We start from the raw sequence: 19,419 nt of genomic DNA, 5'->3' as shown, positions 1-19,419 counted from the left end.
CTGGAACCATTTTAACCTGTTTTCTTTCCTAATAAACATTAAACCACGGATTTATATAATCTATCTTGGTAAAGTTAAGAGCAAGACAAGAAAATAGCTTGTTGGAAACACAAGCTATCTATCAAAACTGAAGTAACTGCCTACTCTCTTTACGCACCGACCACGTCCAAGAAAAAGTCTTTGTCTGCACTCCCTGCGATGTTGATGGCTTTGCAACTGTAGCTGCCTGCATCCGCTGTTTGTGTCTTTAGCAGCATCAAGGTTTTTCCGTTCCCAGTAATTACCATGTTGCTATTAGGAACAACCTGTTGATCAACACAAAAAAATGAAATCACACACAAAAACAAAACAAAAAAAAGTTCAGAAGATTCTGTCTGACGGGAGCACATGATGGCATCTAAACTAAAAGGGCATCTCTTAGAATTGCATCACTTTTCAACCACACGTGGAAATCCTTCCTGGACTATACATGTGTCCACAACCCTGCCTTCATCAGCTCTTAAGATGACTGCCATTTTCAAAGCTGTCCTAATTCTACTATATTTTGAGTGATGCTGATGTGTTGTGTTGTGTTGTGCTGTGTCGATATAAAGAAAAAATGAATAAACATATTCTAAAAAAAAAAGAAAAAAAAAAAAGAATTGCATCACTTTACAAATTACAATTACATCCTAAACGTCATCCAGCTCAAACTTCAAAATCATAAAACCGGTCTGTTCTGGAGAAAATGCTTCCAAAGAGTACAGAATCTTGAGGTTGTTTAATTAGAATGAGTAAATTAATGCGTAGATTTTGATTATCCCCTACCAGTGCCTGGTGGGTAGAAAGCAGCCAAATTAATACAAAAAAAAAAAAAAAACTAACCTAACAAAGTGAGATGCTGCATCTACAACTGCTAAACTCATCATGATGACTATTATTATCATTATAACTTTCATCAAGGAATAGTCAAAAAGTTTTAGGTCAATTTAAAATGTGATATGTTTGAATGATGAAGCCTCTGATAGGCTTCCTGAGTGCCTTTGTTTATAAAAGGAAATCAAATGTTTCTCAATGAGTCATGTAGTGAAATTAGAGTCCATGGACTATGGGGTGGCTGTAGTTCAATGGGTAGAGCGGTCGGCCTACAATTGGGAGGTTGTGAGTTCAATTCCTGTCTCCCCCTGTCCGCATTTGGAAGTATCCTTGGGCAAGACACTGAACCCTGAATTGCCCCAAGTGTTGGTATGTCGCTTTGGACAAAAGCGTCTGCTAAATAGAATTGTAGACAAGAAACTGAGTCTTGATTATTGACTTAAATTCATTCTATTAGGTAATGGTAACATTTACACAAAGGCTAAAATTTTAATAAATAGATACAGAGAAGAAGCTCATCAACATCTTGTCAAAGACATTTCACGTACAGGTGTGCCATTCTTGTACCAGGTGATGACAGGAGGAGGACTTCCTGTCACATCACACAGCAGCATGGTGGGATTGCTCAGGACCACAGACTGGTTACCTGGTGCTTCACTATCTCGGATATCAGGAGGAACTGTGAAATTATTACAGGTGATGAATATACTACATGGTAGAAAAAAGTGAAAAGTCACTAGAGGTGCTGTGACGAGCCAAAGTTAATGAGTTGCATTTCAATCACCGTTAACTTTGAGCTGGTACTTTCTCTCTGTGGATCCAGCATCATTCACAGCAGTGCAAACGTACTCTCCGTTGTCCAGAGGTGAGACAGAGGCCAAAATCAGCAGTGTGCCATCCTCTAAGATGGACACACCCGGTTCGTTACCTGCCAACTCCTGCCCATTACGCAACCATCGAATCACTGGCTTTGGAAAACCTACAAAAGAGTCAAAGTGAAGGACACCAGTGAAAACCCAAACCAGAATCAGTGACCCAAAAGCATTGTTACTTTCTAAATGTCAAAGTTGTTCTATTGTGTTTCTAAGACTAGCACAAATCTTCATAAGTGGGTAAGGTTATTGAACGCAGCTCAGTACCTGTGGCAGGGCAGGGGAAAGCAATACGCTGGTTTGCAACTCTCTCCTGAAGGGGACTGTTGAAAGGTGGCTCAGGCACCTCGACAACCGGGGGCACTGAAAAAAATCACATCACACAGAAATATATTTCAAATCCATCCTTTCGTCCGTCCATCCATCTATCCATCCATCCTTCCACTCAACCATCATATATCGACAAGCAACGTCAATAAAAATATCAAAATGATGACTCGTGTGTTGTTTTTTTGGATCATCTGCAATAAAGATTGTCTTTATAATTTCAGTTCATGTCTTCACTCTGAATATTGTTCTTGCCATCTGTAACAGGGAATGCTTTGTGTTATTAGATGAATCCCTATTTGGAAAAACAAGTAAAAAAAAAGACAAAAAAAAAGGCTCCCAAATTTCTGGAAAAAGGAAGACAGTAGCAGTCTAAAATTAACCTTGAACAAGCAGCTGAATGCGAGCCTCATCTCTGCCCGCTGCGTTGGTGGCTGTGCAGGTGTAAGTTCCTTCATCGTCCAATCCCACATGTGTCAGCGCCAGGCTGCCATCGGGTGAGGTCAGGTGACTTCTACCATCCTTAGTCCAGGTGAGCACTGGCTCTGGGACTCCTCTCGCCACGCAGGGCAGCTCCACAGGGTGACCCACCAGGACCTTCATTATCCTCGGGCCAGCCTGAATGCTTGGGGGCACTGCAGTTGAAATGACAGACGACAAGACTGAGGGAGTCTTTTCTGCCTTGAAGAAACCTGAGCTTTATTCACCAAACAGACATTTTCACAAAGATATTTTCACAGTGACTCCTTCTTTCATCTACATAACCACAACAGAAAATATACGTAAACGAAAGAATGAGCACCTCTCACCTTTAAGTAATTAAGATGACTGACCGAATATTTCACCCTGCAGATTCTGAAAAATGAATCCAATCACGTCACTGTATTTATGTAGTGACCTGATTTGATCCAGACGATTGCAAGATGCCTTTTATCTGTAAGCTTTTTACGTACCCTAGAGATGCAAAAAACAGGTATTCTAGGAGTCATGAAAAGAAAAAAAGCTATGCTACCGATAAAAGAATTTAGAGTTAGGGAGGATGAAGGGGATTTCCCTTCCTGTGATTTATGTAGCGACCTTCAGCTGAATCATTTTTATTATCAGGAGAGAACAAAATCCACTCCCAATATCGTTCAATGATGCTACTTCACAAGTTCATCAAGTGAAGTGCTACAACCTTAAAGTGATACTAAGGAACTTTTCAACCTTAATAAAACATTTTAATATCTTCTAACAAATGTAGGCGAGTTCAGTCTGACAGCATGCCACCGGGAGCAGCATTTTACGACGACGCGCGCTAGTCCTCATGGGAACTGTAGTATTCGTTCAGGCAAAACACTACCGCTTTTGTCCAATGGCGCCACCAAAATCAACCAAACTGAAAGTTCCTTAGTGTCGCTTTATCAGCCTTTTATTTTTTTATTAATTTAACCAGGTAGGTTAGTAAACACACCAATGACCCAGCAGTCTAATTGATGTTGCGGTAAAGATTTTATTTGCTTTCCTTATTTTGCAGCTCATGTAATTACAAAGATGAGGCCACAACGACATGTTGACCGTGCTTCTACGATTTTGGGTCCATCAGTTGACATATACTGTCGACTGAGATAAAAATACATCTAATTAACATGAAAATGAAATATGCTTCTTGATCGTGTTTTCCCTACAAAAATAACTTTGGGGTTGCAGTAGAAACACATGCAGTAAACATCACCCCTATGTACACAGTGATACAATAACTTACTATTATTTGAACTTACCCAGAACAATCAGTTCAATGGACTGTGTTAGGTTACCAGCAATATTGGAGGCAACGCAAACATAAAGTCCACTGTCCGACACTCTAGTCTCCAGGATCTTCATAGACCCAGAGGGAAGCTGGGTGTGCCTTAGAGGAAAAAGAAAGACATCACAACATTACACAAACGGCAGTAAATTTCACTAAGCAATTCTTTTCTCACAGCTAAAAGTCTTCAAAACAAGCTCAAAAAAAACACTCGCACACTAATTGTTTCCACTCAGCATCTGTTTCAGTTATTACTGTAAACAGACACTGAGTAATTCTTACTAATCCACGATCAACCATAATTACAGCTGCTGTGAAGAGTACGATTATTCTGTCTCCTTAGAAAAACCACAAACTTTACCCTGGGGTTATGAACAGTTTACAAACCGAGACAGAGCACTACTATCCAGACAGCACAGGTTGTATTAATTTTTAAGAGAAAAATCCGGCTCTTGCTGTGTAGTTATAGCTTTGATGAAATGGCTCAAACTTTTTTTTTTTTTTTTTTTTTTTTTTTTTTTTTAAATAATTAGAATCTGAGAGGCTCTGTCTGACCATATAAGGCATTTTGGACAACATATCATTGATGGGAAACTTCTGTCTTGTGTGTGTTTCAGCTGGATGTGGTGTACCTGGGAGAATAAGGAGAGATGAGCTGCCGCTCTTTGGCCCAGCTGATGGTGGGAGGTGGGACACTGTGAACGTCACATGGCAGAACAGCATCCAAACCCTCAATCACTGACATCTTCACTGGCTTCACCGAGCCCCCAACACCACCAGCACTGGACCTAGGTCGCACTGTTTAGACAAACACAAGGACTCAATAAACTGGATACACACCTAATGAAGCTATGAGGCAGCGAAGACAAAGACACAGAGGTGGAATTGAGCTGAAAGGAAAACACTTTATGATACAATATTGAAAATGGTAGAGATCAGAAAGTAATGGAAAGAAATGACATGTGCTGCTCACAGTCAGATGTGTTAAGTTAACAAAGTATAAAATACATCCAAAAAACAACATCTGACATTTGCACATAGCTTTGAGTAGTGACATCATCTCTGGCAGAGGCATTGTGGCGTGGAAGTGAGTACTGCTTCTAGACGAAGGAGGCACCGGTAATAATACTGTCAGTATTAAAATTCACTTTGTGGTAGCTTGTCGACATGCTACATTTTCTCCTCTAGAAATCTCTCACTGGTAATGCGGTTTACCGTAGACAGTAAGCTGGACCTTCCTGGAGGCATGACCAGCAGCATTACTGGCTGTGCAGACAAACTCTCCGGTCTCATTTCCAGAAGGGGAAGAGATGATGAGGCTGCCATCAGAATCCAGGGAGAAGGCTGGACCACCCAAGTCCAGAAGCTCCCCGCCCTAGAAAACAAATGAGAGCAGTAAGAAGGGCGGAGGCCCGAATTAATGTCAATAATTCAGCCTTATTAACACTTGTTTTGATCTCCAACAAACAGATGTGCAGTTTGCTCTAAAAATAAAAACAAAAGAAAACTATAATTTCAGTTTATTAATCCTGCAGTTAGATGAAAAGTTTTGAACGCAACATTATATTAGTTGTGAAATGAAATGAATTCAACAACAACAACAACAACAACAACAACAACAACAACAACAACAACAAAACACATATGATTTATTTTGTCAGTACAATGACTTATCCAGGGACTTAATACTCTGATCTGCTAACCTGAAATCAACATGATGGATGGATTAAAAAAACAGTGAAAGAATCAAAAGGAATCATATTTTCACAGCTGGTGAAAAACTTAGCAGAGTCTAGTTTTATGTATCTCTGTAGAACAGTTCACTTAACCAGCATGAATTTTTACAACTCCAAGAAACCATTGTCAACGATGGAAAAAAAGCAAAGGAGTTTCTACATGCACACGCTGTTTTACAGCTCAGTAGTACTAATACTTTGCAGTGTGCATTTTAAAATATTTGATAGTCCTATCTATGGAATGATTCCAACATCAGACACACCTGCCATCTCACAGGCACACACTCATCTTCTTTTTAAATGTTAATGTGATACTTATCACAGCTCGTTAATGTGCACAGCATATAATGACAATAGAAATCATTCAGATGTTCAAAAAATGGAATTAAAGTCAAAAGGGAGATCACAAGTACTGACTTGACTCACTTTTTTTTTTTTCAAATTATCTGAATTAGATTTATTAACTGAGAAAAATCTAAATAGATGTTGCAGCCTAAAACATGTTCCCACAACTTAATGGCAGAACTGACCTTTGACACAACACACCAAACGAATTAATTTTCACGTAGTTACTAAAAATGTATGCACAGCTGATCTCTCTCAAGCAGAGCTCCAAACTGCAACTGCACAGTGATACTGAATAAGTAAAAACAGTGTTCCAATTCCAAATGAGCTGAGGAAATTTAGTTACATATATTTCGGGAGATACCAGAGCAGAACAATAAAGAAACTGGATATATGCATCACTGATTTTAATAAAGGATTTTGTGGAATCTCATTAGTGAAACGTCATCAAAAGTGATGAAACATTAGCAGCCTTTAACATAATTCCACCTTAAATTATGTGGTAAACTTGACTGGCTTGATTTCTTGCCATCTATACTTTATAATTTCTTAGTGCATGCATAGAAATTGTGCATATGTAATTGAAATGATAAAAGAAGTCTTTTCACTGGTCTTTGCACTTCTGGAGCTTCTGATCATACAGACCTTTGTCCAGGTAATTTGTGGAATTGGGACTCCACTGGCACGACAGGGCAAAGAAATTGTTGTTCCTTCAATTGTGCTGAATACTTGAGGACCATATTGAATGGTAGGAATCACTGCAACCACAAGGACAAAGCACCAATCATTTTACTGTTCTACACGGTATATACCTTCATTAAGCATTAACGCAATCAGTGATATTGCTTGTTTTTTTCTTTGTGCATCTAAGAAGGAATGGTGCTACATTTTTAAGGAACATGCATTTGTGGGATTAACAGAGGTATACATGTTAGTGGATTGCGCCCACTGAAACTTTGTCAAACATTGTGTGGCATTGCTAAAAATGGTGGCAAACCTGCTGAACTTTGTTTGTTGGATTAGATGGTTGGCATAGAAAGAAACAATACATATTTACAATTTGACAAATTATTGCTTTGAATTTGAAAGAGCCATACAGCAGCCTGACACCTCCTTCTCATGGTGGGCACCAGTGATGGGAGTGTTAAAATAACAGGCGTTACTATTTTAAACAACAAGGAACCTAACTAAGTACTTTTCCCAGCGTTACAATTCCGTTACTAATGCTGAAAAGAATATGAGGTGCAGTTCCGTTACTATATTTCACCACTTTCAGCTTGATTTTTCCTCCATCAGAGTCCAGCAGACCGTAAAGTTAGTACAGACAGAGGGAACTGCATTGGTGCAAAGTGTATTGCATGACATAACAGAGATACAGCTGTCACAGAAAGCCCTGATTATTCAAAGGCAGCTTTAAAATGGAAACACAGACATTTATTGACATACATCTATTGTGTTTAATTGTTCTTTTACAAATGTACAAATTGAATCGTGTGTCATGTTATACATTTTAAAATGTCATAATAATTTAAAGGAAAGTGTATAATGAAAAGTAATGATAATATTTACATTAAATGTTTAATAATTAAGTTCAATGATGATTCACTTTTTTGTGTTTTCTGAAAAAGACAATGTTGCTTTAAAACCGATACATTGTTGCCAAACTCCCCAACTCCCCAGTTAGGCAATTCTTAATGACATCATCATCTAATTTGTATAGCCGCACATTTGCATATATAGGTCAAATTATAGGATGATGTCATTTAAAATCGATACATTGTTGCCAACTAAGGAACCATATTGGTGTAAAGTGTGTCACATGACATGACAGATACTCAAGTGCCCTGATCATTCAAAGGCAGCTTACTGTATAAATGGAAATGGAGACATCTATTGTTGCTGCCAACAGGTCCCCCTTTGAAAATGAGACCCTGGGTCTCAATAGGGGCCCACCTGAATAAATAAAGATAAAAAAAATATACACATCCATTGTGTTTTATTATTCTTTTACAAATGTAGAAATGCTATCTTCAGCTACAAATCGCACTTGATTGGTGTCTTGTCTCATATTATCACACAACATTTGAATGTTTTAGATTATGTGGTGTTTCCTGTTTGTAATATATTCTGTCAAGTAGCCATCTATTTCATTAATCTTACGTTCAGTTTTATAATGAATAATTGAACATGCGTCTTAAAGTTCCATGAAGAGGGAATCTAAATTCTTTGACATATTTAAACACTTTTTTAAAGTAATGCAATTGTTACATTTCCTAGTAATTACTTACTTTTAAAATATTATAACTCAGTTAACATCTCGGTTAGGATGAATAAATAGTAACTACAACTAATTTCTTTTTAAAAGTAACTTGCCCAATACTGTTGGGCACTGATCCGGTCACACACTGCTGTGGGATAGCATCCTATTACTCAACCAGCATTTATTTAAAGTTAACCAGCGTGGTTTTCTTGAAAACTCTGATACAAACAACATGCCTAGGCTGGTCCCACAACACAAGTCGGAGTCACTGTCAGGTAGTTCTAACTTTGCTACTTCCAAATTCTGGAGGAAGTCTTTGTCATACCCTATGGAATTGATCAGGTCTATGAGGACAGAGTTTGGCTCCAGACTCTAGAGATATATGAATCTCACTGGCTGCAAAATTTGTCCTTGTTATATCTGCATTGAGAAGTGCCAAACAGATATCTGATTTTCACTCTGGGGGCCCCAGAAAACCCTTAAAACAGTTACTGGCAACAATACAGAAAAACTAGAAAGCATTGGCATAGAAGGTTTTGAATGCTTTTTTTTAAAAATCTCAACTACTCACATACTCTGTTTTTCATCCCACAAATGCGTATCCCTGACAAATATATAGCATTATTTTAAATGGAAAGTAGACTTTCCATATCATTTAAAATGCATTAGCAAGACACGCTGTTCCAACAAAAATATAACCAATCAATACAAATTTCCTTATTTACGTCTCGTTTATATGTTGCCTTCAGTAATCAGTATCTGTTTTGTTTGAGTTTTGTTACAAGCCACAATGTCTGCAGAAAAGATCAGTGCTGGGAGGTTTGTAGCATTGTACATAATACTGAGGCAGGCACTTTAATACCTCCACCCGGTGTAGAACTTAAAGGAAATATAACCACAGACTGTGGTTTTCACTGACCTGCATAATGTAAATATACTTTGTACATGTACATATCAAAACAGATTACCTAATCTCAGAAGCTTAACCAGCCAGTGCTTTTATGCGAACCCTGCAAATGCTACTGATTGAGGCTGATGGGAAACATCTGACTTTAGTTTGAATGAAGGGCACGTTTCTTCTTCTTGACATGTAATCCTTCAGTGGCTGCTGATTTCAAATCAAACATAATTTGAATCATAAATTTGGCAAACATAACATAAAAGGAGTTGGAAAAAGAATGATGGAGATTTCTTCTCAAAAATCTTTGCAAAGACATCATGGAAAAAAGCAAATATGGCAAGGTTGATAAAACTTGAAGCATTGTAACACCAGTAGTTACAAGGTGAGATCTGGAGTTTGCAAAAGTGCATTACTTGAATTACTGAAAACATTTGTCAAGAGAATGTGTTTTGGATTCAATGTGTGCATGGTAGCATGTTTGAGTGCATTACCAAAAACGTCGACAGTGGTTGTGTGGTTCGTGGCTCCAACTGCATTTTCAGCCAAGCAGGTGTAGTCACCCGCATCGTCCAGGCGAACTCTTTCAATATGCAGACTACCATCCTTCCTCACGGTCACATACTGGTCTGAGGTCACCTGAATGGATATGTGTGGGAAGTACGTGTCAATGCAATAGCATTCATATAAAGCAAAGGGAGAAAACAGCAGTATTAAAGCATATCAAAAGTATGAGCATGTCTCTTTGTTCTTACGAGGCCATAGTTGTGTAGCCATTGCCTCTCAGGTAGTGGATTTCCAGCCAGCAGTACACAGGGAAGAGTCAGCTGCTGGTCCTCAATTACACTGAGCAATGCTGGACTCATTGCAATGATGGGTGAAACTGAAGATATCAGAAGAAAATGTTTTAAAAACCATGCAGACAGACAACCCTCTGCAGTGAGATGGTCCTCTTAAAATAACTTAAACTTGCCTGTCGGAAATTACAAAATCAAAACGTAACAATTTTAATAAATGTAATTGATCTATAGTTCAGAGGAAATGGAAACATTTGCATAATATCTTATGATGGAAAAATCACACTTGGTTTCTATTAACAGATTATAGTGAATTATACGGCATGAAGCAGGCACTTCAGACATCTGCTAACCCAGTACACCTGATTATTTGCCACATATGTATATCCAGGCAACGTTCATACGCGACTATTCACAAAAGCTTAATGATGTCTAACATTGTCCATCATCACAGCTGATTGGGTGATTTGGCATTTTAAGAAAACAATGATAAAATCATCTGTAACAGTATCAAAACGTATCTAATCATCAATCAGTAATAGATACCTCAGTCAACAATCTTTATTTATAGAGCACCTTTAATATTGATAAAAAAAAACACACACACAAAGTGCACAAGCCTACAAGCATGCACGCACATATGCATGTATACACACGCGCACACACACACACACACACACACACACACACACACACACGCACACACACACACACACACACACACACACACAGTGGAAACACAAACTTCCTTATGCTGGGCTCCCTATCTCCCTATATTGTCCAAAAGAAACTCATTTGCATGCGTTTCTGCACAGGGTCTGCATATTTTCACAGGGAACACAGCCAGCAGGGAAATGGGGTAGTAGGGCACTAATATATGTCATCTGGGTGGGTCTGTGCTTCCTGACCTTTGGCCCACATATAAGAGCTCTATGTGTTTCGACCGCAAAGAAACCAGGAAGCAGACATTGGGGTTAACAAGGCACTTGTGTTTAAATACACACACTGAAATTTGTTAACGAACAACCATTGATATTTGAAAAGCAAAACTGAGACATACCTATGCATCTATACATGGATGATGCAACAGCACACACGTTTAAAATGCATTTTTAAGTGAAAGGTATTAAGGGTATATTATCTTAATACTTTATCACCCCAAAATCACCTCAGCTTTGCTTCATACACTGTAATACATGCATACATTTATCTATTTTGACAGAGAAGGAATTAAGATGACAAGTTAATTCATTACAACAAATCAAGCTTTTTACAAACCTCAATTTAAAAGCAAAGAACAATGCTTTTGATCAAAGTTCTTCAAATGAGGGGAGATAGTCATAACTCTACCATTTCATTTAGCATGAAAAAGTGAAAAGTGACATCCAAAAACAGTGATCATGCATGACCAGTTAATTTTGCAGTTAAGTTTAGGTAATTTTGAATGAAGTGGAAGCCACAATGTTTTGCCTTTGTAGAAAGCAGTGATATATTTCATATGGACATCTTACCCAGCCCAGTAACAGTGATGTTAACCCGGGTTTCGATCCGGCCAAAGTGGTTCTGTGCCTCGCAAATATACAGCCCCTCATCCTGCACCCACAGATCTGACAAAAAGAGGGACATCTCAGTGTAAACAGTGTGTATTTGTGTTTCATTTAAATGCACATATATGTCTACGAAACGTACTAATGATACGCAGATCTCCGTTGCTCTGTGAGATGCTGCCGTGTTCGCGAGGAAGGCTGAAAAGTGGAGAGCCGTCCTCTCTCCGCCAGCTGACCTTCGGTTCAGGGTGACCTTGAGCCCGACATGGTAGGGTCACATTGAGGCCAATGTCCATCGCCACATCCGATGGCTCTGCAGTGAACTTGGGTGCAGCTGTTGCAGTAAAGTGTGATGTCAGAAAAAACAAAAGGTTCATGACATTTTCAACCATCTGTGATTAATTTGGCTGTAAGTTGTTCTCTATTCATTCAACAAATGTCAAATACCGTAAATGTAAAAATATTCAGACCAGACTTATAGACTAGTGGAAATGCTTTTGTTTTGTTGTTGCCTATAGTATGTGGAACCACATGCAAAAGTGTTAATTTGTATTTTTACCCATCGCTATGTAGAATGTTGAATAACATTCTGTAACTCCGTACAACTTTGTTTCAGTATCAGCCATACACAGTTTAATACTGCAAGGACATCCTTTCATAGCAATGGCTTTCTTCACTAAGAACACAAAAATAGTTGCTGTATCATTAAACAAAGCTACCCTCTAAAATGAGTCTGTATCCTGTGAAACAGTTCATCCAAGTATTTCTGCTTTCCCGTCATTCCTCTTTTGGCTTCCATCTTTTTTTTGCCATAAAAATATATTGCACTCTGTTCATCTCAATAAAGTATGTGTGAAGAGACAACCTCCTCTTCTGGGACTATGAGCTTCTATCAGCTGGACATCTGGACCATGAATAAAGTTTCCCAGCGATGCACGAGTTCACAGAGCGGATAGAGGCACTCAGGTTCTCAATCAGAAAGGTGAAATTCAAAAGAAGTTCTAAATTCGTTTAGTTACTTTGAGTTTCTGTGTACTTTGTCAGAGAGGACTTCGTCACGGGTACACACTGTTTAGTATCATTGGCCTTTGATACTGCAAGTATGGAAAAATATAAAAATGGAACAAATTCTGACTCAAACATTTCATGGTTCAAGCAGATAACAACAAGGACAAATGTCAGGAGACATTGAACACCTGCAGGAATCCTGAAAAAACAATAAAGAAAACACGTTTTACGAAGTCAGCTTAGCTTGGTGGCACTCTTACCTCCAACATCAAGGAGAACTTTTCCTGATGCTTTGCCTGCAGCATTGATGGCCACACAAGAGTACTCCCCTGAATCAATGCTCTGGATCTCTTTGATGGTCAGTGTTCCTCCAAAAGTGTCGACCTCCAAGAGCGATGTTGAGTGCAGCTGGATATCACCTTGTAATGACAGCAAGCAAAACAACGGAGTCGAGACAGTTTGTTCTCACAGGTACCCCTTAAAAATCTGGGCTATAAATCCGCTTAAACCCGCGAATAATCGGCTCCTCATGGCAGTGAGAAAGGGTTTAATCGGGATTCGACCCGGGTCAATCAACCCTGCAAGTGATCCGGGTTTTAATGGGTTCGCCTCAAATCGGCTTGTGTGAAAGACAGACGCGGTTTGACGCGGTAATTTACGTGATGATGTTGATTTTGCTTGCCTATGTTAGCACACTTGTTGTTTTTGGACACAGCATGAGATATCCTTCATCAAGATGACCCAGCATTGGCAAGATGGTGAGATCAGAGAGCTTCTCTTAATCCGTGGAGAAAAGGAGACTCAACGACTCCTCTCCATTGTTTACCTCACCATGCTCTGTCGCGCTGATGATGTCATCAACGTGGGACATCATCATCAGCGTGGGAAAACGCAACCACATAACACCACTCGCCTGCAGACGACTAGACCCGGGTCTGCAGGCAGTGGGAAAGGAGCCAACTGCCAAATGTTAGCAGGTCAAACAGGGGTCGGGGTGGGAAAGGGGTAAAAGTATCAGCTGGAAACAGCTCCAGCCCTCGGATTTTTGGTAAAATGAGTATACAGGATAGATCAATGAATATTACCTTTGTACCACCTGATCTCAGGCTGCGGGACTCCAGATGCTGAACAGGCCAACACAGTCGACCCTCCGATGCCAATGAGGATCTCACTGACTGCCACTGTCACCACAGGAGATTCTAGAAAAGGACATCCACAATGAATTCACAACAAAGAGTCAACGAGTGGATACCGTTGATAGTGTATCAGATAAACTATATATATGAACAGCTGTCATATTCAGTCTACTTGCTGGTGTGTGGTTGTTTGTGCGGCATTCACCAATGTAAGAAAGGGTGGAAGTCATCGAGTCTGTCCCAGCCTCATTGCTGGCCAGACATCCATACACTCCTTCGTCCGTTCTCTCCATCTTTTTTATAAAAAGGGTGCCATCAGAGGCCATCCTATGTCTGAACACAGAGAGACACAGTTGAGGATTTTCTTTGTAATTTCCACATGAACTAAAGATCAGAACATTTTGTGGGCAAAACAAGATATTGAAGAGAGGAAATTTACACGATAAATATCACTCTTCCATGTCACAGTTGTAGCAGTAAACCCAGAGTATGCCGGTCCATTTGCAAATATGGTCAAATGCCAAGAGCTCCGTGGCCTCTGGGAGAGCCATAAAATAAGGATAAAATTCACCTTCAATATGAATATATTAAAACTAGTTGATATGTACTACTAAAATGGAAAATCTCACATTGATTCAAATGTAACTCAATGCCCAATTAGTATAACTGCTAATGATAATAAAAAGTAAATAAATACAGTAATTCACTTTGCAGTGCGGTTAATCATAACGTATTTCAGTTTGGATTTTTTTTTTTTTGGTATTTATTTTTAATTTTTTAAGCATCTAAATTAGGTCACACGTTTTCTTTTAAATTAAAGAGGAAAACAAGGCAATTCAATTTCACCTGTAAGCATAATGTAAATTACCATTGGAAACGGGGGGCACCATATAAAATCTTGCCTAAGGTGTTACATTGGGCAGGGCTGGGTCTGAGTAAAACTTACATCGATAAATGTGACTAAAATGGAAGAAATTCACCTGCTGGATGCCGTCATGAACATGGCGTTGTGAGTCCAGACCAGACGAGGTGGAGGGTAGCCGCTGGCTGAGCACCGAATCCTGACGCTATCTCCTGTTGTGAAAGTCTGGTTCTGTGGCTCAACGGACACACTGGGCACCTCTGAAAGGAAAATAAAATCAAAGAGCTGATTTTCTCAGTCAACAACTCAAGCAATACAGCAGCATGCAGGTTTTAATGAAATTAACTTAAATTTAGAAAAACCTGTCGTACGCACATTCTAATGTTCATTTTCCATATTGTCAGAAAGGCTCACTCAGAATTAATTCAGATTTAACAAGAGTTTAGTGAATAAGAAACTATCAGACAGGTAATTTCCACAATCACAATCAGCTCAGAATGGATGGACAGAGACGGCAGCTCTGCAACAGTTTACTTCAGTACAAGAGATGAAGGCGTAACACAGTCACGAACTTGTTAGTGCAAAATGTCATAGTTCATTACAGTAAAACGTTCAAATGTGCAAAAAACTTTTACAGCAACTAATAATGTTTCACAGCATATGTTTTACTCTCATTTCCTCTTTACTGGTGAAACAGTGAGGAATATTAAAACCAGGTCCAAAGAGCTCCTGCATCATGAGAGAGTTTTAAATTGATTCATGATGTGTAAGTCATCTCTTTTAAGGGTGTGTTTTCTCTGTTCTATTCCCAGCTCTAGAATCTTTTCCAGCATCTGTTGTGATCTTTCCAAACTGTATGAAAAATCAATGTGAGTGTCTTCTATGAACAAAGACACTTCCAATTTTCTGGGGAAATAGTACACGTTTAAGATGCCAGTCGAGTTACGGAGCAGCCAGAGTAGATATGTCCTATATCAAGTATTGTATGAGAGAGCATCCCAGTGTGATTGAGCTATAGCAGACGCAAGTTTAAAGGTTGAGACAACAGATAAGTACGGTAGGTGTGAAGGAATGTGTGGAGTTTGACAGAGGTCACACTTTGACAGATATTTTGACACATTCACCAGATGCTGACAGAGAAATTACAGGTAATACTTGTGATGTATGACAACCTTGACTTAAAAACAACATGAAATGCTTTAGCTATCTATCACAGTGATCTTAACCTCCGTGGAACTTAGAGCGACAGTGCATATTGTACAACACTGTGAGAAGCATGAGCACCAGACGGACTCCTTGCCCTGCACTCTGTGTTTATAGCTTTACTGGGTCTTTGCTCACGTGCCACGACTTCTCGTAAGGTCATTGTGCCTTTTCAGAAGTGGTGACACCTCCAAGTTCAGAACAGAGGAGGTACCTGAGCGGGTGGCTGCATTCTTCGACCCTGACTAAAACAGTCGCTTCAGTGCATCATTAAGAAACATGTCCTTAGCGCCCCCTTCGTCACCTGCCTTTTTCTTCTTTCTTTATTCCTCCTTCTCTCCCCCTCATCCCAATTCGTCTGCTTATCTCAACGAGTTTCTCTCTTCTCGCTAACTTTACCTTTCACACACCCTCTCTCTTCACTTCCAAAGCCACAATCTAGTTCGCCTCCTACTTGTTCCCTCAATGCAGTAATAAAAACCTAAAAAAAAAAAAGAAGAAGAAAACCCTCAATGAGTAATCTAATTGTCTTTATCCCTGAGTATCTGATTGCCCTCTCAATGAAAATAAATCCAATACATCTTCCATTCATCAGTCATCTTCTGAACCAATTCATCCAGATAATCCCAGTTGACTATGGGTGAAGGCACGGCCCGCCCTGGACAGGCTACACACACTAACACATCACAGCACAAACACGCACTTACTCCACCAAGAGGCAATTTAGAGTGACTAGTTAACCTCAAGCATATGTTTCTGGACTATGGGCTAAAGCTCAATCACCCAGAGAAAACCCACACACAAATAGGGAATACATGTAAACTCTATACGAGACTCGAAACAAGATAATCTTAGAGAGTTGTGTGGGCAAACACTATTCTATTCTATTTTACACACACGCTGCTGTGGAAGGACAACACACATCAGTGTTTTTAATAATAAGACACTTTTTAATTAGCCTAGTGTGTGGACCTGTGCTCAGGCACAATGCCTTGTGACCAAGATGTCAGAAGAGTTGAGTACTTCAAAGCAAGACTAATCACTAGGAAGGGACCAACCAGAGGGCAATTAGGAAACCCCGAGGGCTCGCCAACAGCTGTTTCTGACAGAAATGCACATAAGCCCCAAAAAAGATGGGTGAAATACTTGCAAAAGATTATCCATAACTCAGAAATTTTTGAATGAGACATACACATGAGCGAGAAAAAAAGGAATGAAAACAATTCAGTTGAAAACAGCAAAACTTTTAAGTTCCACTCTGCAACTTATCATTCAGTGAGACGAGTCAAATGACAGAGATCCTCGTCTGCAACACTGTACTTATCTCTTCAACTCTGTCTGTCACTGACGTTTACTTCCAGGAGACAACAGTCCACTCCAAGATCACAAAGAGCTTTTCAATAATCTAAATTTAGGTCATGAAGAAAACACAGCAAACTTATCAAAAAACTGCTTGTTGCAACAAAATCACAACCAAGAAAAAAAAAAACCCTAAAAAGTGACATTTAAGCAAACAAATGGATTTTAAATAAACCTTGGGACTAGTATCGAAATAGTTAATACAAGATGTTTATTAGGGACAGATTGGATTATGTGAAAATGAGGTTCTTTGTACCTCCTGAATTTTTCTCATTTCATTCTGGATGAGATCATCTGCTAATAGCTGATTTTAGCAGCTGCAATACATCGCTATTTCCTGGCTGGGTGCTGGGTGATTTTCTACGTAGCTGGCCAGATGATAGCGTGTGAAAATCTTTCATCCGCTCAACAAAGTGTTCCTGAGTCAGTGTCGGGGAAATGTTCAGGACAAAGGGATATGAACTGTCCAGAGGTGAAAAACTCTCCTTTTGTGCTTTCAAGCGTCAAATATAAATAATTCCCACAGTTCACGTACAGCTTTAGGTTGAATTATAGGGAAAAGGGAAGTGAAGAGGGCAAAGGCTACTGAAAGACAACGGCATATTTGCTGATGAGTTTGTGTTCCTAAAAGGTCTTACTTCCCTCATGTGTAAATTACATAGAAGAAAAACGTATGCATGCCAAAAACAAAGGTTCACACACAAATACAACCGCATACAAGGCTTAATGTTACATGTCTTTTGTATGTAAGCAGTGAAGTGTAGTAGTGTGTCACTGTGTCACTGCACAACAAAAATGCCATGGTGCATGGTGATTTTTCTCCTTCTGAAAGTCGCCCAGCTTGTTACTAAATTCACAACGCATGCAGGAGAGCTTATGCTGGAGATGTACACATGTACAAATATGTGAATACACTACCCACCTTGCACAGTAAGATAGATCCGCTCTGTCGCTGCTCCTCCTTCATTTATAGCAACGCATTCATACCATCCTGAATGGTCGGGCGTTACAGTGGACACCTGCAGTGAAAGGTTGGCCAGGACATGTGTTCCTGGGTCCAGGCGGGCGTCATGACCTCCTCTCAGCCAAGTGAGGTTGAAAGTGACGGTGCTAACCACATGGCATGTGAGTACAGCGCTCGCACCGGGAGAAACCGTCATGTTACCCTCGACTGTGACAGCAGGAGGAGGCTCTGCCGGGGGAAAGCAAAATCATCTTTGTAGGCAAATATCTTAAAAACATAAAGGAACAGAATTTCACTTTTACACAATGACATACTATATTTAAAGAGACCTGAATTTAAAACTGGAAATCACAGTGGTTGGAGTTGTTGTATCAGAGCAAGTGGATTCCTATAAAAATGCATATTTCTGTGTGGAGACTGCATGTTTGGCAACATGGATATCAAACAGTTTACCCCCTTAAAAGGCTCCACAGTAAAAACAGCACGGTTTAAGAAAGATGAACAGGAGTTCAAATGAGAAAAATAAAACAGTAAATCTATTTTTACTATATAATTATTACAGGGTGTTGCATTACGGATGAAGATGACCATGAGGCATTGTTGTGAAACATCCAGTCAACATTTACAATAAGTCTTTTACAGAATTAATATGAATCAAAATGCAGGTACTGGTGTTAGAGGTCACTCTTCTTGTAATCAGATCTAAAATTTCTTTTTTGTTTAAACTCCATATATTTAACTGTATCTTCTGCATAAAAAATGTCTATCACTCATCAGTAGGGGTGTCCTCAGATATTTGACGATTCGATGATTCGCTCAAAGGGGCCTGATTCGACTGCCAATCATACAGTTGAAGAATTGCAAAATGTGGTTATTAAATGAGGACCATTCCATTATAGCTGTATGGGGGTGCGGAATGACTGATTTTACATAGAGTTGGGGGTTTTTTTCCAAATAAACATGATATAAATCCTATTTGATATACATGTTAGCCTATCAAATATACAGTGGAAAAATTTACTTAACTTGTACTTTTATTGAATATTCTATCTATTTAGTGTTTGTGAATGAACCACCATGGTGAGTGGCACAAACCGATTTTGCACCATCACAGAGCAGCATCTCGGTGGTGATTTGGCTTAACTTTAAAAGGCTCACAATGTTGGGAAAAAAACTTCAGAACAAGTCAAAGATGATCCAAAAAAAGTCAAATGCAAATTGTGTCAGCAGCTCCTTTCTTATCATTCCACAACAACTATATGGCTTTACACCCTAAACGGGTAATTGGGTGTATGAAAGATGTTTATGTTGCTCAATTCTCAATTTTAATGCTGATTTTTATTTGGTTTAATTGTAATATTTTAGGTTATTATATTATTATTATTTTTTATTTATCTAAAAGGCTTATTCTATTTAATTTAGTGTTTGTTTTTGCATGGATGTTGCGCTGTGAAACGAACCTGA

General features: G+C 39.2%; 1 protein-coding gene across 1 annotated transcript in view; it reads right to left on the bottom strand.

The window, feature by feature from the left end:
* hmcn1 (hemicentin 1) overlaps window positions 1–19,419 on the bottom strand; it is a gene marked incomplete at its 5' end in the record, with an annotated part of 97,012 nt that overhangs the window by 41,605 nt on the left and 35,988 nt on the right. The window contains 18 exons of the mRNA XM_030083666.1: window positions 158–305; window positions 1,404–1,534; window positions 1,640–1,834; window positions 1,995–2,090; window positions 2,438–2,689; window positions 3,815–3,942; window positions 4,473–4,638; window positions 5,056–5,215; window positions 6,567–6,679; window positions 9,574–9,718; window positions 9,835–9,962; window positions 11,388–11,483; window positions 11,566–11,757; window positions 12,692–12,850; window positions 13,517–13,630; window positions 13,773–13,900; window positions 14,548–14,689; window positions 17,914–18,183. Of these exons, the coding sequence (XP_029939526.1) occupies window positions 158–305; window positions 1,404–1,534; window positions 1,640–1,834; window positions 1,995–2,090; window positions 2,438–2,689; window positions 3,815–3,942; window positions 4,473–4,638; window positions 5,056–5,215; window positions 6,567–6,679; window positions 9,574–9,718; window positions 9,835–9,962; window positions 11,388–11,483; window positions 11,566–11,757; window positions 12,692–12,850; window positions 13,517–13,630; window positions 13,773–13,900; window positions 14,548–14,689; window positions 17,914–18,183 (2,763 nt within the window). The remainder of the gene's footprint in view (window positions 1–157; window positions 306–1,403; window positions 1,535–1,639; window positions 1,835–1,994; window positions 2,091–2,437; window positions 2,690–3,814; window positions 3,943–4,472; window positions 4,639–5,055; window positions 5,216–6,566; window positions 6,680–9,573; window positions 9,719–9,834; window positions 9,963–11,387; window positions 11,484–11,565; window positions 11,758–12,691; window positions 12,851–13,516; window positions 13,631–13,772; window positions 13,901–14,547; window positions 14,690–17,913; window positions 18,184–19,419) is intronic.

This window comes from Salarias fasciatus, chromosome 23 (genome assembly GCF_902148845.1).
Source record: "Salarias fasciatus chromosome 23, fSalaFa1.1, whole genome shotgun sequence".
NCBI lineage: Eukaryota > Metazoa > Chordata > Actinopteri > Blenniiformes > Blenniidae > Salarias > Salarias fasciatus.
Note: the sequence above shows the minus strand (reverse complement) of the source record. Positions and strands in the feature narration are given on the sequence as shown.